The sequence below is a fragment of the Sinocyclocheilus anshuiensis genome, unplaced genomic scaffold (assembly GCF_001515605.1).
Source record: "Sinocyclocheilus anshuiensis isolate Anshui unplaced genomic scaffold, SAMN03320099.WGS_v1.1 scaffold502, whole genome shotgun sequence".
NCBI lineage: Eukaryota > Metazoa > Chordata > Actinopteri > Cypriniformes > Cyprinidae > Sinocyclocheilus > Sinocyclocheilus anshuiensis.
In genome coordinates, this window is record NW_015544194.1 from 383,471 (window position 1) to 406,879 (window position 23,409).

A 23,409-nucleotide genomic window follows, 5' to 3' on the forward strand; every position below is an offset into this window, starting at 1 on the left:
AGTCATTTGATCTTTTACAGTGTGTTTTTGGTCCAACTCATGAGCATGGTCATACTCTTGATCTTGTTTTATCTTTGGGGTTTTCTGTTGGTAATCTGAAGATTGTTGATACCGTTTTTTCTGATCATAAGACTGTTCTTTTTAGCTCTAATTTTCCATGTGATGTCTTAAGTAATGTTTCTGTTCCTGTCGCATCTCGTGTACTCACTCCTTACACAGCTAGTAGTTTTTCAGCAGCTTTTGAGGTTTCCCCTTTACTTACTTTGTTTGAATCTCCCTGTCATAGTATGGATTTAGAAGAGTTGGTTAATCAATTCAACGCTTCTTGTTCTGCTATTTTAGATGTTGTGGCTCCTTTCAAGGCTAAGAAAAACAAAGTTAAATTACAGCCCTGGTTAAATAGTACTACCCGTGCTCTCAGGCAGGAGTGCAGGAGGGCTGAACATAAATGGCTTAAAGAAAAATTACATGTCTCTTATGAGATTTTGAAGAACTGTCTGAATGAATATCAAAGGGCTGTCAAATTAGCTAGAGCAAATTATTTTTCTGCCATTATTTCCAGAAACTGTCATAATTCTAGAGTACTTTTTTCTACTGTAAACACTGTGCTCAATCCCGTTGCCACCCCATCACTCATTCCTTCTGCTGATATATGTGAAGCATTCTTAAACATTTTTATTGGTAAGGTCGCTGGAATTAGATCTCAAACTTCATCTGCTAGCAATGAGCTGATCACTCCTGCCGATCCTATTAATCAGTTGACAAGTTTTTTGCCTACTTCTCTACAGCAGCTTAAAGATATAATTGCGCATATGAAGCCTACTAGGTCTCCAGGTGATGTCATTCCTTCTTCTTTGTTTAAGAAGGTTTTTGACACTATTGGTCCAAGTATTCTGACTATTTTGAATAGTAGTCTGTCATCTGGTGTTGTTCCCGCTAGTTTTAAGAATGCTGTTATTCAGCCCCTCCTTAAAAAAAATGGTTTAGATCCCTTTAACATGAGTAATTTTCGCCCCATTTCGAAGCTGCCTTTTATATCTAAGATATTGGAAAAAATTGTGTTGGAGCAGTTAAATGTTTTTTTAAAGAGGAATAATATCTTAGATAGATTCCAGTCTGGTTTTAGAGCCGGCCATAGTACAGAGTCTGTTCTTTTGAGGGTCTCCAATGATATCTTAAGAGGTGTTGACTCTGGGAGTTGTGTTGTTCTAATTTTGTTAGATCTTACTGCAGCATTCGATACAGTTGATCACAATATACTTATTGCTCGTCTCAAGAATCATGTTGGTGTTCAGGGCTTAGCCTTAAAATGGTTCTCTTCTTATCTGAAGGATAGGACATTTTCAGTCAGTTTAGGTGATTACTCTTCTTCTACTGCTCCTCTTGTCTGTGGGGTTCCTCAGGGCTCTATTCTGGGACCAATTTTATTTTCTCTGTATATGTTGCCATTGAGTTTTATTTTTGAAAAATTTGGGATTCATTATCACTTGTATGCGGATGATTCACAAATTTACTTACCATTGAAACAGGACCATAAATGTGCTTTGCAGTCTCTGCATCAATGTCTGACAGAGGTTAAGTGCTGGTTGGCAAATAATTTTCTTCAATTGAATGAAGATAAGACAGAGATGATTTTATTTGGTAATAACAATAAGGGTTATGTTAAGGATATCTATGACTGCCTGGGGCAGTTTCCTGGGAAGAAACTGTCCTGTGTAAAAAAACCTTGGTGTCATCTTTGACTCTGAGCTCAAATTTGACCGACAAATTAATGCTGTTGTTAAAAATAGCTTTTTCCATCTAAGGTCAATATCTAAGCTGAAGTCCATCCTCTCTTTTGAAGATATGGAGAAGGTTGTTCATGCTTTTGTGTCATCTCGTTTGGACTATTGTAATGTGTTGTATCTGGGTTTGAATCAGCTCTCTCTCTCTCGTTTGCAGCTTGTCCAGAACTCGGCTGCCAGACTTTTAACAAGTACAAAGGGGAGAGAGCATATTACTCCTGCGTTAATCAAACTGCATTGGTTACTTGTACGATACAGAATTCATTTCAAAGCGTTGCTGTATGTTTATAAGGCTGTGCATGGTCTATCACCTGACTATGTTACTGATTTAATTAGTGTCTGTCAATCCAGCAGATCTCTGCGCTCAAATGAACAACTACTCCTAATGGTTCCGCGATCTCGTCTAAAATGTAGAGGGGATCGTGCTTTCTCTGTGGCAGCTCCTAGGCTCTGGAATGCCCTTCCTCTGTCTATTAGAACTTCTCCAACTTTGGGTGTTTTTCAGAGTTCGCTTAAAACTCATTTGTTTTCTCTAGCTTTTGACAATGTTTTTTAGCTGTGTATGATATTTGTTGTTACTATTATTATTATTTTTTTATTTTACTATTATTATTTTTCATTTGTTTTTATATTATTCTTATTATTGTCTTTTTCCCCCTTATCTTTCTCTGTACAGCACTTTGGTTCCAGTCATGGTGTTGAAATTGCTTTATAAATAAAGTTTGAGTTGAGTTGAGTTGAGTAACCACTGTAGCACAAAAGAAGATTACAACTAAAATTTTGGAGGGTTACAGCTGTCAGAAATTAGTAGTAAGTGTACAGGCTCATGCTGCGCTGATGTGATCTTGGTCCTCTCTTCCTTCACTCTCTTCCATAGTTTGGTGACTGTAGTGGGTTTCTTAGCCATAACTTTGTCGCCAAGGATTTGCCAGATATTTTCAATCAGGTTTAGATCAGGCCTCTGGGCCGTCCATTTACCTGTTTTGCAGTGTGAAGGGGACATTGTCCTGCGTGAAAATTGCAGGCTGATTGGGAGATGCTTGCAGGTAAGGAACTGTATGTTGCTGAAGGAGGTTCTGAAAAACATTTGCATTCACTCTGCCATGTATCTGTATAAGAGGACCAACTCCTGCTGCAGAAAACACCCCCCAACATGACACTTCCTCCTACACCTTTCACTGACTTCTTTACGCACTCGGGCTTCAGTCTTTCCCCAGTTTGACGCCAAATAAAATGTTTCCCATCAGACCCTAATAAATCAAACATGCTCTCATTACTAAAGTGAACATTGGACCAGTTATCCTCTGTCCACACAACATGCTCCTCAGCAAAGGTGAGCTTAGCCTTTTGATTCTCTCTGCTGATTAGAGATTTTGTCACTGCAGCGTTCACTCTTAGTCCGTCTTCTCTTTAACATGCAGAGACAGATCCATACCCTGTTCAGCACTGAACTGGCAAGCAATTCCAGCTGCAGTGTTGAACCGATTCCCAATTGAGAGTCTTCACATTATCCTCTAATCTCGTGCATTTGTCTTATGTGGACGACCAGCCTTTTTGTGGGACTTGAATGAATTAGTGTCATTGTAAAGCTGCAATATTCGAGAAATCACAGATCTGGAATGACCAACTTCTCAATCAACCTTTGGCCTTGATCTAGACAACCTCCTGTCACAGGGTTTCATTCACTTTAGAGAGGCCCGCCATCTTGCAATCTCAGTGAAAATGGGAGGAATGCTTCCAGTTGAATAGGGTTTGTCAGAAAATTAGCACAAGGTGCCAGATTAACACCAATAACTTGTAGGTATCTGTAAGTGTTCTCCAATTTTGATCAGAGTTCTTTTTCAAATATCTCATTTAAGATTACTGTTCTTCAGAATACAATTAATGTATGAAATATGCTTAAAAAACTGCCCTTCTGCTCCTTACAGGACTAAGCAGTGACCTTGAAATATAGGAAATTGTAGGTTGTTCTGTAATTTTGATCTCCACTGTATAGACAGACAGATAGATAGACAGATAAATAGATCAGAAGTGCAGCCTGGTTTATTTAAGGATCATATATCATAGTACACACCTGTCCCACGTACACCAGGAGCCGGGCATTGAGCGGACTCTCATCAGAGCTCAGCCACAGTTCAGAGTTATCATCCGATGCTATGGCAAACTGGAAATCCCCTGAAAGAAATAATTGATCATTTACAGAGATGTACTGTATAGCCTTATGACCTGACCTGCAGGTTCTGAATTCTAAGCTTGCTTTGATAAGATGTTGTTTTGTCAGTCACAGATACTGTATCTCACAGCAGTCTATAACCTAGTAGTGCTACCCAGTGGCTTTATTCTGCTTGTCAGTATTTCTCTAGTATATACCTCAAACTGACAATCGTTTTTCCTTCTCTTATTGTCTTGTGAGCTTGTGCGCCACAGTCAAACCCTGACTCAGCGACCCTAGTTATTTGCTAATGAAAACAATCTCATAACTTTTCCCCCGCAAACACGAGCACGCCTGCACGCATCAAGGCTCATATAGTAGTCCTCACAGCAGCTTTTCTTATCAGGTTAGGCAGAGTGTGCAGATTTTGCTGACTGAAGGGGATCTATTGAAATAATGGTTTCTGTGTGCCTTTAGACGTCAGCTTGGGCAACGTTCAGGTCTCTTACACCTCACTCAAACTTGCTTTGAGAAACACTTTGAACATAAAGAAACCAATGTGTATGTATTGTATGTGTGTGAAGGTACATCACAAATGTCAGTAGTAAATGCAGTAGTAATGCCTGTGTTTATGAAACATGGAACATAAATGGTGTTTATAGTAGGTTAGAAGAAAATATGGTGTAAAATATTGATAGATGACAAAACACTTTAAATAAATGTACACAGTATTTTGGAGAAAACAAAACACTGCAGTCCAATACAAAAACAATCAGCTTTGAAACATGATTTGGATCTGCTATGCTGTCTAAAGACCTGAATGGCTTGAGATCCCTGAGGGACCAATGCAGTCCAAGTTGTATTATAAAATGCTACAGCTGAATATCAAGCCATCTGTTTATGATCCTAAACTTATAACAAGCTGAATCATGTAGCATGACATTGATGCAAAAATTAGAGAATCAACCACATGGTGCTTTGATGGAAGAAACTCTTTTTTGGAATGACAGTTTTATATTCAATCCATCTATTTTAAAGGATGTTCTTGCTATCTCAAGCCAAGAGTCAATTTTGTTTCCTATTTAGGACTCGTTTAGTTACTGAGCCTGGACATGAATGCACAGCAATAGCATAACATATTGTCCATTTTATTAGGCGCTAGAAATTAAATGAGCATGTGTGATTGTAATTATGATGAGAGCAAATCCATTATGTTTTAAAGTTTTGTACATTTTTGTGCAACAGTAAACCCTGATGAAATCCCTGTAATGTAACAAAAACATTGATGAAATACACTAACCATCTTTGTAAGGATGAATAAATCCAAAGACTCTAAGGCCATAATTCTTCCATTTTGGAGCCACTGCAATTTTCTTCACCGTGGTCCTGGTCTGTAGGGAAGAATTAAATATAAAAGCATTTGTAGGCTTATTCACTCTTAAACCCAAGGCACTAACACTAATTCACAGAATCACACCTCAAAATGGCTTCGAAGAAGAATAAACAGACAGCTCCAAAACACTGTTTTAGTGATAATGCAAAGGTGAAAGAACAGATATTAGTTCTGTCTGCAACACATCCTGCCCCTCACAAATATTAGGCCAACATTTGGGATTTGTTAATGAAAATACTGACAATGAGATACTGCCCAGAGTATCCAGAATACATTTCATAAGTCAAACAAGCAGGTTAATCTGAATTGTTCTATCAAACACTGTCTTCCAGTGTCTGGTCTTACATGTGGGTAGAGAGGAAAATGAAGATTCTTCCTGAGCTGGGAGATAGATGAGCCACACGAGTCTTCAAACACATGCAGATTGGCCTGACCTTTATACTGACAGAGAAGAAAAAGAGAGAGAATCAGCCTTTTCTGCACGTGTAACCAGCATTAATGTGAAGGAAATAGTCCAGAGATTTTAAAATTAAATATAAAATAAACTATATTATGAACTACAATATAAACTACAATGTAAAGAAATGGTTGTGATTTTAACAGTAAAAGCGCTACAGTAAAAACCTGTTTATTGGTTAACAGTAAGTCTCCATATACAGTGAATAACTGTAATAGATCTAACCTTAATGTAAAATAGGGGGTTTTGAAAGTGAAAAAGAAAAGGTAATTGTATAATTTACAGTGAAAAAAACGTAAATTGACATTCCCAGAATTCCCTGCCTGACACTTCACATTTTCGTAAATAAAACTAACTATGTTTCTTAGTTTTTTCGGTAACACTTTATTTTAAGGACTAGTTCTCACTATTAACTAGTAGCTTATTAGCATGCATATTACTAGCATATTGGCTGTTTATTAATATTTATAAAGCACAAACTGCCTTATTCCACATGACCATATTTTAGATCCATTTATCCTACCCAATACCTAAACCGAGCATCTAATTTACTAACTATTATTAAGCAGCAAATTAGGGGTTTATTGAGGGAAAACTCTTAGTTAACAGGGAAAATGTGTTCCCTAATCTAAAGTGTTACCATTTTTTTTCTTATCAATTTTGTAGGGTTAGGGTTACATCTAATGTTGTTAAATTACATCTAATCCATCTAATGTTGCTAAATTAATGTTTATTGCATTATTTTAATATCATATGTGTTACCATGATGGTGTTTAGTATTTGTATGTATGACACTGTGCACCTACTATATATGTGACCATGGACCACAAAACCAGGCATAAGGGTTCATTTTTTGAAATTAAGATTTATACATCATCTGAAAGCTGAACAAATAAGCTTATTTGATATTTATTATTGACGATATTTGGCCGAGATACAACTATTTGAAAATCTGGAATCTGAGGGTGCAAAAAAATCTAAATACTGAGAAAATCGCCGTTAAAGTTGTTCAAATGAAGTTCTTAGCAATGCATATTACCAATCAGAAATTACGTTTTGATACATTTACGGTAGGACATTTACAAAATATCTTCATGGAACATGATCTTTACTTAATATCCTAATGATTTTTGGCATAAAAGAAAAATCGATAATTTTGACCCATACAATGTATTGTTGGCTATTACTACAAATATACCCGTACTACTTATGACGATTATGGTTTTGTGCTCCAGGGTCACATATTAGTATCAGCTTGTGGAAGAGCTGCTTGTGATGAGCTTTGATTTACTTTCTCATCACCACCTGATTTTTGTAGTTATCAGTGTATTACAATGGTACAAAACAGATATTAGTTCTTCAATAGGTTGGTATAATCACATTATAGCAGTAAATGAAATATGCATTTTTTTTACAGCAAATTTAACTTAAATCTGTAAAATCTAAAATGTTGCTACCATATTTTTTACGGTAAAGTTCTGAAAACCACAGCTGCCGATATTGTACTGTAAATGTCACAATTTTTTTTTACAGTGTATTAATAACAATATTTAATTTATTGTCTATCCATTACAAAGTGTTGATCCATTATTTAAACCAATGCAATTCCTCTACTTTTTCTTTTTTGCATTTCTCCTCCACTCTAGCTCATTTCCTTATCTAGGTTCGAATAAACCTGGGCTGCGTTTTTCAAAAGCATCATGAGCTAAATTGATCATAGAGGTGGCAATGGTTCTATGATCAACTTCGGCTTATGATGCTTTTGGGAAATGCAGCCCTGGTATTGTATACTACAAATACTTATTTGGTCAAGGAAGAATATCTGCACATTGCCCATTTGCTGTAAATGTATACTATATTTTTTTGTAATTGTTGAACTACGGAGTGTACTACATGGACAAAATAACATTGACCACGGAAAAAAAAAAAAAAACTGTGGTCACAATTTTCATTGATGCAATTGAAAAAGGGTTTTCTATCATGCAATTCAAGGTTTAATGCTACCATAAAACCATAAGCCCATAAATGGGATGTCTATTAATATAGCACAGGTGGCTGAATTAACACTTGATTCAGAGGTGAGAACAGGGCCCCAGGCCTTCACACAGACCCAGATTATGCACAGGACAGCCCAACAACAAACATATCTGAAATTGGATCTGTGAATATAAACATTTTAAGCAAATTTTCATTTTTGAGAGAACTATTCCTATAACACCAGCTGCAATGTAAACTATGTAGTGACCTTATATCAATAATATTTATTAGAAAGTATAATGATCATGTTTTGGCTTTATTTCCAATAAGCTGGATGCGGCACAACGCTCACAGAGCTTTCAGAGTGATTAAATGTCTATTGGATATGCAGCAATGCTTTCAGAAAACACAAATTGTCACAAACAGGAAAATTGGGCAATGCATTTCCAGCTACTTCATGCTCACGATTTAATGAAGAATGTATGAGTTGGTGCAGCAGTGGTGGGATTTATCAGGAAATGTGTACGCCTGTGCAAATCTTCATGTACCAAATTCTCCACCACCCTTTATCTTTCTATAATGCTCCTGGTGGTGGCGGTGACAGAGACAGGCATTACTCATAATGCAGGTGAGCTCATATTAGATTGCTCTCGCCCCTTCTGTCAGATGTTTAGGTCTCTCGCTGCACAGCCACGTTTAAATTTAGCCTGTATAATTGCAGCTGGTGTGGATGGTGGGAATGGCATCCCACCCACTCAGAGTGGGTGGACAGGACGCCACAGAATCTTGGGGACGGTTTCAGCTGTCACAGGCACACTGGGCTGTGCCACTCCATTGCCATGCCACATTCGCACATGGCAAGAGTTCAGTCGAGGGAGAAGAGAGAGTACAATGCGGTCACAGGTGGTAAGGTGGATTATCTGGGCATTATCAAGTGTACTATTTAAATTTTCACATGCTCCGAATAGATGAATAACTGTCACCCTGGTTTGTTTTGCACAAGGAGAATGTGACAGCATCTATATAAAAATGTGCAGTGTAATACAAATGCACTATAAATCATGAAACAAATGGGATTTGCTACCATAATCCTCTAGAGGTATGATAAAAATATCTAAATAGTCCCATTGTGTATCAGTAATAGACTTGTCTGTATTTGTTACAATAAGGTGTGCTATAAATACCTGTGAATCTTGTGTTATCAGTCAAAATTAATAGCATTCATCTTCCCTTTATCTCTGAATTTTAAGTAACTCTAAAATGCATTCTGTGGTGCATGATAAGAGCATCTTATACGGCAGCATATGGAGTGTGAATGAATGGCCTGAGATCTTTTGTCAGAGTCATCTTACTGCGCTTCCAGCTAAAGCCCTGATGACAGATTTCCCAGCCTGGTTATTCCTACTGGCCATATAATGCATTCAATAACAGAGAGGGAAGCACATAAATAATCGGATAAAAACAGAGGTTTTCTCTGCACTGGGGTATTTTTTTCCTTTGTTGTGAATCATACTGGATAAGTATCTGACAAACAATCGACACATTTCCAATGAGACAGGAGAATGGGACAACACAAGGACTCCAATGTGACGTCTGTGTGCCGTTTGCTATTTCTGGCATTTGGTACTCCCTACGTCACATGCCTCTTAAGAGCTTCCGTGCTCCCATTGCTTCCTGGAGGGTTAGCATGCACCTGACACTTCAGCGTCGAACGAGGAGCTCATCTGTCACAGGGCCCAGAGGAAGGGAGCCTCGGGGGCAGCGTGTGGTCAGGGACCCTCTTTGATCATTGTCTCTTAATTATCACACAGTGTCGTGTCTCCTAGCCTGCTACGGCAACGAGGTGTGGAGAGGAGATAAGGATTGTTGGCTTATCGATCAGTGATACTACAGTGGAGTCAGGTTCAGTGTTTTCACAGCATTTAGAAAAGAGCTTCACAGCAGCTGGCAACAATATTGAAACTCCTTCATGAACAGCATATCAAAAATGTTGCTTAAAGGGACAGTTCACCCAAAAATGAAAATTAATTAATTACCCGCATGTTGTTCCAAACCCGCAAGACCTTCATTCAGCTTCAGAACCGAAGCAACACAAACAACACAATTACCTCATTCAAGGGCCAGAACGGTAAGGACATTGTTAAAATAGTCCATGTGACATCAGTGTTTCAACTGTAATTTTAAGAAGCTACGAGAATACTGTGCAAAAATGAAACAAAAATAATGACTTTATTTAACAAACCTTGTCAGTCTCCACTACACATTTACAAGAGTACCCTGTAGCATGCATGTGATGCTGCTGACGCAGGAGCCGGCATTCTGACGTAGAACCCAGATGCATTGCGCCTTGTTTGCAAGCAGAGGAATGCACACACCTGCGTCGTGGTACTCTGAATAGAATGAATAGTGAATCGCTGAATAGTGAATAGCAGCGGAGACTGACCCGGAAGAGAAGACATTTTTTAAAGGGGTCATATGATGCGATTTCAAGTTTTCTTTTCTCTTTGGAGTGTTAACACCAAATACACAAAATAATGATCTTTAAAAAAGCATCTTTAAATAAAAGTCGTTATTTTTGTTTTCCTTTGCAAAAAAAGTATTCTCATAGCTTCATAAAATTAAGGTTGAACCACTGATGTCACATGGACTGTTTTATTTTATTTTATTAGGCTCAGATTTCATCAAACATATTTTAATTTGTGTTCTGAAGATGAGTATTTTCTAAATTTTTAATAAGTAAAAATTTGATGTAGGGCCTATGAAAACTAACATAGGTGAACTTCGAAATTATGAAAAACTGCATCCAGGTGAGTATGATTTATTTGCAACAATGGTGAAGTCTTTACTTTTTTACCTCCTGTTCATCTCTTCCTGCAAGAGCAGGGGGATCGCTCCCTTTAGGACCACACAAGAGAGTTGCTAGATCTGGTGCCCTTTACCCACTTCCTGGACCGCTTGCACTGCGCCTTTTCCATACTAGCCTCAATGAGTAGGGATGTAACGATTAACCGCGAGCCGGTTGAAAATCGATTCAAATATGTGACGATTCAAATCGGTTGAGATGCTAAACAAATTCATTTCGAGGTAGGAGTTTATATGAAAGTATGTCTGAAGGGAACTTACTGTCTTTAGAAAAGTTTAGATGGTATTTTTTCTTTTTATCTTGCCTCTGTATAATGCATATTAAAGTTCATAAGTGCAGAGTTGCTTTGTTTACAGCCGAAACCAAGGAAACGCTTTAAGCACCACCTGCTGCCAGAGAGTGAATCTGCGTCTCATTCAGCTCGTCTGCTGCTTCTGTTTCATGCAGATATTTTTGTATGTATAGTTTCACAAAACTGAAGTCAAACCATTCTGTTTTTGCTTCAAATTTTGAAATTATACAGTCTAATTTAGATTAAAAACTGCTCATGTTGCATGTATGCAGCATCTTTGTTTGGATCATGATTAAAATGCAGTGGTTGCCTCTAATTTTAAATGGAAAGAGCACAGACAAAGCCTTAGTTTGTTTATATGAAGAGATTTATTTATTTGTGTTACTTATTTATTTGATTTGGGGCTTGTTTTAAAATTTCAATTTAGGTTTGTTATTTACATTCACATTATATTTAAATGTAGTCATGTAGCAGACACTTGTATACAAAACGACTTACAAATGAGGACAATAGAAGCAATCAAAACCAACAAAAGAGCAAAAATATGCAAGTTCTATATTAGTATATTATTATAGTGTTATATTTCAATTTCACAAAGAAACGTGCAGCATTTTGTCCAAGCAAAAATAAAAGGACACATTTCATTTATAATTTGTCTTAAATCTCATTTTGTAAAAAAAAATCATGAATCGAATCGAATCGTGAAATCAAACTCGTGATTCGAATCGAATCGTGAGTTGAGTGAATCGTTAAATCCCTATCAATGAGTGGTCAAAGGCGCGTCTGCCCATGGAAGGTCCTTGAGGGAGTGTGACTGGTTCACTGCCTCCCTCATTGATGAGGACGCCAGCCTCACTCCAGACCCAGAGCCCAGCCAGCCTTCAGCCATGCACCTACAGAGCACAAGCCAGAGCCTGCCATTAAAAAAAAATGCCAGAGTGATCGCCAGAGGCTACGTTCATCCCAGAGCCCGAGCCCAGCGTGATGTCTGTCCAGGTGTGTGAGCCAGCATCAGGGTTCATGGTCTAGGGCATATTAGGATTTTGTCGGTATGGATTGGAGCCCTGCCCACACTCCTGACACTGAGGCGTGTGAAAGAAGTTGGGTCTCAACTAAATTATTTGAGATGGATGATATAAGGATTCCTGGTCTATTATCTCTGCTGATCCCATACTGTTCCAAATTGTCTCACTCTCTGCTGGTTCAGTCCAGTTCCAAATCATTTTCGTCGCTGCTGGTTCAGGCAAGTTCCAAGGTGTCTTCCTTGTTGCTGGTTCAGTCCAGTTTAAAATCTCCTTCATTGTCCAGCACCAAGTCACCTTTGTTGTCCAGCAACAAGTCACCTTCATCGCCATTGGCTTTGCCCAGATCTCAAGTCTAAATCATTGTGGATGGTCCCGCCCAACCGCCCTCATCCTCGGCCAAAGCCATCCTGTTTCTTGGCCTCGCCTCTGCTGTCTCCCTTCAGCCCCTCAGCTTATCCAGTGGTTCCACCCTGCTGTATGGATCCACCTTGGGCTTCCCAGTCGTCAGCTCCACCTTGGTCTGTGTATCCCTCAGTTGCACCTCAAGCCTCCAAGCCCCAGTCTCCATTGGCTCCACCATGATTTGTCATCCCTCAGGCTCTGCTGAGCTCCCTTGTCACTCTGCCTTAGACTTACAAGTCTCCAGCTGTGCCTAAACCTTCCACCCCTCTGACTCTGCCAGGCTCCTCCTTCCCTTTGGTTACAACATTGTCCTCGGTCATACTGACTCGTCCCTGGTCTGCCAAGCCCACATCTCCACCTCAGTCAAGCATGCCTGTGGCTCCACCTTGGCCCTCCAGGCCTTACGCATCACCCTGGGTCTACATCTCCTCGACTCATACGGCTGAGTTCTCATTTGTCACTATGGTTTCTGATTAGTACAAACCTGTTTCTTTGATTATCATTCCCTGAGTATATAAGCCCTCAGTTTCCTCAGTTCAAGGTCATGCATTAACATTGATGGTTTTTGGTGTTCTCTTCAGTAGTTTCAGTGAAGTCTAATGCATCTCATTTTCTTGTGGATTCATACACACACTACTACTGTGACAACTGTCATTTTTTTTATTAATTTAATGCATCCTTACTGAATTTAAGTACAAAAAAATTGACCCAAACCTTTTAAAACAGTAGTGTATATTTTAATAAGCAAAACTATTGCAAGAAAACATCACTTCATCATTATTTATCCAAAGCGACTTGCAAATGAGGAACTCCATAAGCACTGAAAGTGGACTGATAAGAAAAAAAATATAAAATATATATTATAATATGACCTTTTCAAATATTTAACATTGTCTTATTTCACAGGGCTATTTGAATAATTACAAACCATATAATTAATGTTTTAATGTAGTAAATACTGGAAACACATCAGCTTTTAATATAAAAGTGATTCAATTCTATGTTGTTTATTTTATTTTTTTATATTTTTTGAGAAGGCACTTGTGGCAGTCCTGGATCATGTGGAAAGAAATAACACCTTTAAAGTTCTTAGTAAAACTGTAAGATAGCAATCACCATGAACTGTCCCTGTATAGAGAGGAGCAGATTTGACATTTGAATCACAGATTTTTTTGTGCCACATCGTTTTAGACGACAACATTTATACTAATTAACAATAATTATATTAATTCATTTTCAAAAATACAAACTTAATCCATTCAAAATCCACTGGCTCAGTTTGAATGGCCATAAGGCTTCTGGTAGGTTCTATGTGAGCTTCTGGCTCAGACGATGCTATTGACTTTAGCTCTCAGTGAGAAATTAACTTAAATTGCAAAATTCACCTCAAATCCTCTGAGGATTTAAGCTAGAAGTCAAATGCAAAAATATTCGCCTCTTGGTGTGAAAATTCTCATCAGCTTGGTAAGATCTGTTCCTACAATGATCCTCACAGAGAGAGACTGTAATACTACTAATAGTCGTTTGTTAGTGTTAATGCCAGAGTGTTAATTCCTGATATTCAGGTGTTTGTGTGTGTCTAATTAATTTATATCTGGAACAATATAGAAGGGCTAAGCAGAACTGGCTGGTTCATCATCAATACAGCGCCTGTTGTTCTCTCGTCTTTTCGGCCACCTGTTCATGTAATTTTAGCATGATTCCTGGACGGATGCAGAGCTATGGGAGGATGTGCCTCCCCAAGGAAATCACACACAAAGAGAGAGAGTGAGAGATTCACAGCTAACCTGCACACTGTCAGTGTGGGTTAGATAAAAGCAGTTTTAATATCGGAGAATAGTGAATGCAAACCACCGCACATTATCCTACACATTTCTTCTGTGTTGGAAAATAAAGTGTATGTATCTAACACTATAAAAGCATGTTTTACCTCTGGTTTCCATGGCAACCTAAGGAACTTCTGGGCAAGGAGTCTGCGCATCTCAGCATTGGCACGGCTCTCCTGTGCAGATTCATTGAGCTCTTCCCCCTGAAACAACAGGAACAAGGAGTGCACAGTGACCCTACATAAAGAGATGCCTCAGACATTTTCATGCAACACTCAGTAGCTGCGCTATACTTACTATAATCATACAACCCCAAAATACAGAGTGCTCAATACAGATATTGAAGATATATTAGTCCTTTTATTTACTTAATAATTAAACAACCAAATGACATTAAATTAGAATGAGGTCCAGTTGTCTTTAGGAAATTAGAATGAGGTCCAGTTGTGTTTAGCTTTATTTAAGTAGCTGCTACACAATTACTGCTGATGTTAAATATTCAGATACTTCAAACAAACATAAATAGATGGTTAATTTAAACTGAAACTTTATACTCAAAATGTTTACTCATTGCATATGTTCCCTTCACCACCGTACACTGTTAGCACAAATTATTTTCTATAGAAACTAAATTAGGTGTTATTGGAAAATGTCAGTTTGAAGGACAAATCACACACACACACACACACACACACACACATATATATATATATATATATATATATACACACACACATTCAATGTTTCCTAAATGCAAAATAATGTACCACTTTGCCTTTGTTTACTCTACATTTCTTATAAATCTTCACAGAAGGCTCAGCAGGATGTGTGCAGGTTTTTAGTTTTTACTCTCCTATCGGCTGTAATCCCACTCAGTCCTTCTAATCCTGCACATAGAGCTGTGAATGAGTCCCCATCAAAACAATGACTGCAGCACATGAAGAACTACTCTAGACATTACACAAAATGTTTCCATCCTGCTGAGAGCCACTACAAATCACATTTAAAGTGACTGGAAGAGTTCCAGAATGCAATAACAAGCACAAGCTGTCTTCAAAAGCACTGCCTGTGAATTAAACTGTGATATTAAGGGCTGAACGCAGGAAAAGCACTCAAGCTCTTGCTTCTGTCTGTGTCATGTTGAGTGGGTAGGGGTTAATGAATTGCAAACCTACATTGTAAGTTCATGGATGACTACAAAAAGGTTTGATGACTTGTTAGAATGGGGATATTTGGACTACCGTACTGCTGAAAAGGCGAACTACATTAGCACACTTTGATGCAAGTTTTGTTTGTGTGTGTGTGTTTGTGTGTGTATTAGGGATGGGAAAAAGAAAAAAAAGAAAAGTATTCTCGTTCCCTAACAATTCCATTAAAAATTATTTTAGGAGTTGAAAGGAATAAATATTTAGGGGAAAAATGTAATTCCATCACCAGATGAAGAGATAACTTCAATTCTAAATACATTTCAAAAATTTCTTACACAAATATGTTTACATAGACTTTTTGACAACTTTATAGGTGGATTACTGTAAATGCCATCCAATGCAACTGGTCTCTATACTAAAGAACAATACTAAGACAACAAAAAATGTGGTAAACAACCAGTTCAAAAGTTTGGGATTGGTAAGTTTATGTTTTTAAAGAAATCTTTACTTGATAAAGAAATACAGTAAAACAGTAATATTGAGCCATTACTCCAGTCTTCAATGTCACTTGATCCTTAAGAAATTATTCTAACCCCCTAAAAGGCATTTTTTATGATTTCATGCCTAAGTGGCATACTGAAAAGAAGCAGAGGCGGTATTTAACCACACTATTAAGTCATAAGCCCCTTTCAACGGTAATACCAGTAAATTGCCGTAAAATTACCGGAAACGGCTTTTTGTATTTTTTGTAAATACAAAAATGTAGATGTCTTACGTCAGCACGTTCTGAACTCGTACATTGTCATACTGGTAATCTTCACACAGAGCAGATTACCGGTCATTTATTGGTAATTTTAAAACTTCTCATACCGGTAAATTACCAGAACAAATTTACTGGTATTTTTGAAAAGGTCCAGTTCACACATAACCGGTAATTTACCAGTACTGTATGTGTGAAAGGGGTTATAAAGTGGCACATTCCACAACCTGTCATTTTGGCAGATTGGCTCCAATATATGCTGTTTTTAGACTAATGAGAAAGTTTTGAGTTTTTAAACTTACAGGATGTTTTAATAGTGCAGTGACCTCTTATATGTCAAAAGAAATTATGATTTTTCAGTTCATGACCTCTCTAAGCCTCATAGTTAGTTGATATGCGCTTTATTTACTAAAAATAATCTAGTGGTGCTGTATGTTTTTATTCACTCAAAATAACTGACTCATAAGTGTCATTTGTTCTGTAATCGGTCTGCACTGATCACAATGTCTGTTTGGTGCTGTAGATAAAACAGAGAATTTTAGTACAGTATTCAGCATCGGCTTCAAGACAAATTAAAGTAACTTTCAGCTAAAGAAAATAATGAAGACAAGCCTAAAAGCTCATCTATCCCAATTAAGCTACGTGCCCCTGCCATGCAATCCAGAAGGAAGGCTTCATCCCGGCTAATGGCGTCCAAGCGATCGGCCTCCCTGCTGTTCTGCAAGCCCGGTGCAACCCACTGCTGTCTAAGTGTTTGGTAGATCTGACCTCAACGTAAGACCGAGGGCAGATCTCATAAATAAACGAGCTCTGGATCTCCTCTCCGCTCTCTGACAAGACAGCAATGATAACCAGATGGCTCCCACCAACACCCTGGAAACAGATCCTAGGACTATCAGCAAGGTTAATGAATTCTCCTTATTTACATTAGCAAGGCAGGACGGGGCGAGAAAAGACAAGGCTTATTTATTGTGAGCTGTGACAGACGATATAGGGGGGTGGGGTGGGGGGGTGTCTGGTAATCATCATCATTTTGTTTGCTGGGGACTATACACATAGGGATGTGCATCCGCAAGAGACGACGGCTTTCAATTTGCGTTTTCCCTGCCATTAATCAGGGGACACAGACACAGACGAATCGGAGTATGACAGTAAGAGCATGTTTTACTGACAATCAGTCACGAGCGAATAGCTCCGCTACAAAAGAGTCCATATGAGGATAACAGGAGAAGGATAGAGACTCAAAGGACAGAAACTGAAGAGAAGGATGGACATATAATTGGGAAACTTTTTGAAAGCTCCTTTTTAATGTTCTGTGGGTAAACTTTGTCCTACTTGTCGTGACAATTTCTGGCAAACCAATGTTTTTTAATTTTTTTTTAAGTAGAGCAGACAAACTACAAGAGTAGAAAAACTAAAGAAAACACAAGATGACAATGTCTGTAACAAGTGAAGAAGACATAAATCAGAGTCAAATTTGTAGATATGCTACAATTCAAAAGTTTTACATCAGTAAGATTTTTTTTAATACTGTCACACCCCTGGACTGTTTGTTGTGTTTTCTTTCCCAATGTGCTCTGTGTGATCTAGTTTCTGTCTCCCGTTCATTATGTAATTTGGTTCATGTGTGTCTAGTTAATTATCTTCATTTGCCAACCTACTTAAGTTGTGTTCTGTTCACTGTTTTCTGTCCGGTCTACTACGTCCCTACGTGTGTCTCCTGCCTGTTCTGTCCTGGATTTACCCTTGTGTGGATTTATTAAAGACTATTTGCATTTATCTTCATCTTCTTTGTGCGTTTATCTCACTGTAGCGTGACAGAAGACTGGACCTAAAAGTGAAAGTTGCGTGGCGTGTTTCCCCGCATTTTGTTTTTGTTTATTAAGTTTTCCTTTTAAGTTATTATGGTCGACGCAGAGCCCAGCTTACCACCACCCTTCTTCGCGGAGCTACAGTTTGAGCCGACCGCTGACAGAGAGCCAGAGCCCGCCATGACCGACGAGCCATTGCCTAGGAGAGCGACAGAGCTGAGGATCGCCCCAGAGCTAGAGCCTCAATCGACGTCAGTCCAGGTGTGCGAGCTGGCTGCTAGACATGCGACGGTGGAAGTGTCAGTAGGGAGCGTGGGCGCGGAGGAATGCCCCGCCCACTGCACCACCGCTAGGGGTGTTCAGAGAATGTTAACATATATGCAGACATGCCCCCTCTTCTCCCGCCTTCGTCTGAACTCTCTGCCTGCCCTGAATCATCTGTCTGTCCTGAAACGACTACGTAGGTCGTAACTGAACTGTCTGTTTATATTGAACTGTCCGTCTGCCTGGAATTATCTGTCTTCCCTGAACTGAATCTGTCTGCCTACACTATAGCGAGCACGGAGGTCGTTCCCCTGTCGCTGGCGCTCATGGTGCTGGAAGTGGCCTTATGGTGTGTGTGGGCAGCACACACCGTCCTCCAAGTCCCTCCTGTCTCCTCCCTGGCTCCGTCCTCCATCTCCATCTCCGTCTTTCTGCTCCATTCCCGATGCCACATGCTTTGAACTCATCTTTTTCATGACAGCTGAAAACAATTCAACAATCACATCTACATACTGCATTTAAAAATGATTTCATAATTTTGTTAAAAAAGTTGAATCTAAAATTAATCAAACGGTTTCACACCAAAATTAAAAATTCTATGACATGTTTTTTCAGCACTGTGAAAACCGGCGTAAAACAGTGACATATCCTGATTGTAAAGCAACATAGGGGTTTAAAAAAGCGGGTCTATAAATAAACAGGCACGGCTGCTTTGCCCGTAGTCATGGTGGTGTACAGGGAGTCTGTTCTGATCTCACCTTTTAATGTTATTCCATCTTTCATTTGAACTCTCCTGCAGCCTAGAGGCTTTCACCCCACTCGGCATGCCAATGCATTGATCTGTCCAAATGACACAGATCACTAAAGAGTGACTATAGGATGAGGAAGAAAAACTCTCACCCTCCAGTGGTTTGCATCCTGACAGCTGATATCAGTCTGCTGTTAAATATAGTTTGTCTCCAGTGGTTACTTTCGCAAGAGCTCCATTTGGTGATGTAAATAATAGAGGAGCAATACGTTAGACATAAACAACAGAAGTGATCTTTCTTCTTGCATTTTTAAATGTAATTTTAGTCAACCGCACAACTTTTTTTTTTCACTCTGCTCAAAGTTTTCTTTTTGCTGCTAACACAGTTATGCATGCTATGTTCTCAGAACTGTTTTAACATGATGACAACTTTGCACACTGTCTTCCCAACACAAAAAAAATCAAAAAGAGAACACATCTAAAGAACAAATGCATATGCAGTGTTCACCTATTTGTGCCTCCATACACACGCACGCATGCACACACACACACACACACACACACACACTGACCCTGCTCACGCAAATCCACCTGCCAGTCTTCGGATACTAGAGGAAAAGCAGACTCACTGTAGCACTAGAACTCTTTGAATGATCTGAGTACAGCTCTACAAAATCTCACAGCAGGATAGTGCTCTTTCAAAACTAACCCGAGAGACTTACAACTTACAAGCTCTTGTAGGATGTTTGATCTAAAAATACTAATATATTTGTATAGAATGACTTGATGCCTGAATTTGATGAAAATATCAAAAATGTTTGTAATTTTAATTGAAAAACGATGTCAAACTTCTATAGTAAAAACTTGTTATTGGATCAACAGTAAGTAACCGTACCATGTACAATTAACAAAATATATTCAACTTATAATGGAAAAATATAACTTTACTGTAATACTACAGTATATAATTTATGGTTTTCAGAATTAAAAAGCACTATTATTGTATACTGAAATGTATATTGTATTCATTAAGACAGTGCTTTTACAGTAAAACATACGTAATTAAAACATTTGTAAAAAAAATTTGGCGTAATTATGCAAAGGTGAATGATGTGAAACTGATTTTTTCCCACAAGATCTGACCCCACAGCTCAAGTTTCTAGCTGTAAATAGGTAGGACATTATTTTTTACTTACTTTCTCAATAATACATTTTTGTTATTTTTAACAAAAATAAATATATAAATAAATCTTCCATACTGCATCTTTAATGATTACACCATGAAATTTCTGGCATGATTTTTTTTTACAGTAAATAATAAATTTATACAATTTAAAAAAAAAAAATTCTATGCACTATTTATCAAAAGAAGTGATTCTGAGAGGTTTTTACACAGAATATGAAACACACTTGCTAAGCTGTAGGTGAATTAAGCAGAATACTATGTTGATGTCTTGGTTTTATTCAATATCTTTATAAGTATCATGCATTAAATTTAATTAGGAGGATATAAAACGGTCTAAGCAAACATAAGCAGTCTTCCAAGTGCTTACAATGACCAAGATGCTTGACCAAGAAGTATGACATCACAGCAAGTACATTTCTATGGGAATATTGTTGGTCTTGTAATGACCCGGTTATGCCTTCATATCACCCTCAGGGGGCTCAAAAGTACAATGATATGAGTTTTCACAGTAGAAATAATCTTTCACTGAGCTATAGGGACTAGCAGTCCACCGAGGCTCCTTCTGTTGTTGTTCTGAAATAATGCCCAAAGGCTGGACCAAAAAAAAAATCTATTAAGGATATATCTGTTGAGAAATCTCTCACACCCTTAAATTCCTCTTCAGGGCTCTGGCAAACCCCAAGACATAACTGTTAGATCCATCTCTTTTCGTGTTATTCCATTGGGCTCAGCAAGGTCTGCTGCAAGAGCTTTTCAAAGTGGGATTTCTGTAAGCTTGTCAACAAAAGTTCTGCTAAGCCTGTCTAGATCAAACTCTTACCCCCTTATACCACTAGAACATGGATAAAGAGGACCGCAAAGACCCATCAGGCACTGAGATTACCACCTGCAGGTCTGCAGTAACCAATTTAGGCTCGTCCTGTGGTGTGCTCGGGTTGACTTTAACAAATGCGCCAACACTTTTTTGAGCACCGAGAAGGAAATAACCTTTTTAAAAACTGCAAATGACACAATGTAAAATATAAGTAAATATACTACAGTCAAAATTCACAATTCTAACAACAATATGATTTAAAAATGACTGGGTTTAGAATAGCAAAGCAAAGGCAAGACTTACTTGTGGCCCCGAGCAAAGAAGTACACAGCAAGGGGTTGTATTAATCATGGTTAGAAAATCAATCATGGGTGCAGAAGACTAGTAAAAATCAATGTGACAAATGTCCCTGACGGCATTCTTCAGGAGAGGACAGAACGTTATAAACTACAGAAAGACAAAAGAACCATAAAGGACTACGCAGTCCAAACAGACAAATCCCCACATACATTATACTAACACATTTCTTGCTACCTCATTCTGTCTACATTTGTCTCGTTTTTAATGTTTTCCTTTTGAGGTTAAACAAATCACAAAAACCCAGCTCAATACTCAGGTTCAGTTGTCCCAGATATTTCTCACTGGCTTCTCCTTTGCTCCTCCCAAATTAGTTTTGCAACTCTCTGTTGTGACTGTTGCTATCCCAGCCATGTGTTCTTCTGGAGCGAGCAGATCAGCTAATGGTGGCATCCAGATGGGCCGATTTACATTCATCTACTGCTGCTGTGTACAAGGTGCTTCACCCACATTCTCCTCATGGTAAGTCAGCCTAAATATCACTGAATTATATTTCAGGATGTGGAGCTGTGCTTCATTATTGCGTTGCGAAATTACCATGAGATTAAAAAAGGTTAATGGAATAGTTTACCCAAAAATGACAATCCAAGATGTAGATGAGTTTGTTTCTTCATTGGAACAGATTTGGAGAAGTTTAACATTACATCACTTGCTCATCCAATGGATCCTCTGCAGTGAATGGGTGACATCAGAATGAGAGTTCAAACAGCTGATAAAAACATCACAATAATCCAAAAGTAATCTACACGACTCCAGCCCATCAATTAATGTATTGTGAAGTAAAAAGCTGCATGTTTGTAAGGAACAAATCCATCATTAAGGTGTTTTAACTTCAAACTGTCGCTTCTGGCCAAAATAAGAGTCCAGAATCCATAACTCTTCCTCCAGGAAAAAAGCCCATCCCCTGTTGTCCTCTCACAATAAAATCCATCATCACATTTGTTTAGAACTATTTTTACTTATAAACAGTGCTTGATCTGTGCATATTTCACTCCTGATTTAGACAATACAGATTTTTCACTACAGAAAGCAATATTATGGATAGAATATTTTAGCTAGAAGCAACGGTTTGAAGTTAAAAATGTCCTTTTAATGGATTTGCTGTAGACTCTCATTCTGATGGCACCCATTCACTACAGAGAATCCACTGCTGAGCAAGTGATGTAATGCTAAATTTCTTTAAATCTGTTTTGGTGAAGAAACAAACTCATCTACATTTTGGATGACCTGAGGGTGAGTAAATATCCAGCAAATTTAAATTTTTTTGTGAACTATTCCTTTAAATGTAAATGTGTTGACTTGCTGAAGCTTTATTGCCATCCGCTTCCTTGCCTGACAAAGAAGTGCGTGTCTGAACATGGCTAGCTCATGTAGTTAGCATGTCAAAAATACAGGGACAGACAGTAAGCTGACAGCAAAGAGACTAAGCTAAAATCCTGCAGGAAGGCACATGTGTTGCTGGAGAACGAATTGTACAAACTAGGCATGCGCTAAACACACACACACACACACACCCAGGTGAAAAAGAAATATATTTAAATTGTGCTTTTTCAGACATACTTACTATATTTAAATTATACTATACTAAATGCATATTAAATGTATTATTTTGAAACAACTTTAAGTATATTAAGTGTATTTCAAGATATGCTTAAGTTTGATTTTAATCTATTTGTAATATATGTAATATATTGAAATTGTGTTAAATTGGAACCACTTTAAGTATATTTAGTGCAATTTAAGTGTATTTCTTAAAATACATTTAAAATGTCCTTTTAATACTTCATGAACTACAGTTAGAGTATATTTGAAGCATCGTTTTAATGTACTTCAAGTACATTTCAATTGTATTTCAGCTCATTGGAAATGCATTAGCATTACACTACTAGTATATTATAAAGCTGCATTTTTCAGTATACACACACACGTACACACTTTGATATCTACAAAACTTTAATGTATTATATATTGTTGTGTACATTACAAATATTCATGAAGTACACTAAAAAAGGACAGCAGCATATATACTTTGGTGAAAAACAAAACATACTATTAAATGTATTAAAAATGCACTTGAAATACAAGTATGTTTATAGTATATTTGTATTACTACAAACATACTCAAGTACATTTTAATACATTATAAAAAA

General features: G+C 37.9%; 1 protein-coding gene across 1 annotated transcript in view; it reads right to left on the minus strand.

The window, feature by feature from the left end:
- Positions 1-23,409, minus strand: part of b4galnt4b (beta-1,4-N-acetyl-galactosaminyl transferase 4b) — an 81,911-nt gene that overhangs the window by 27,009 nt on the left and 31,493 nt on the right. The window contains exons 4-7 of the mRNA XM_016497083.1: positions 14,276-14,374; positions 5,675-5,770; positions 5,237-5,327; positions 3,859-3,959 (exon numbers count right to left, since the gene is read on the minus strand). Of these exons, the coding sequence (XP_016352569.1) occupies positions 3,859-3,959; positions 5,237-5,327; positions 5,675-5,770; positions 14,276-14,374 (387 nt within the window). The remainder of the gene's footprint in view (positions 1-3,858; positions 3,960-5,236; positions 5,328-5,674; positions 5,771-14,275; positions 14,375-23,409) is intronic.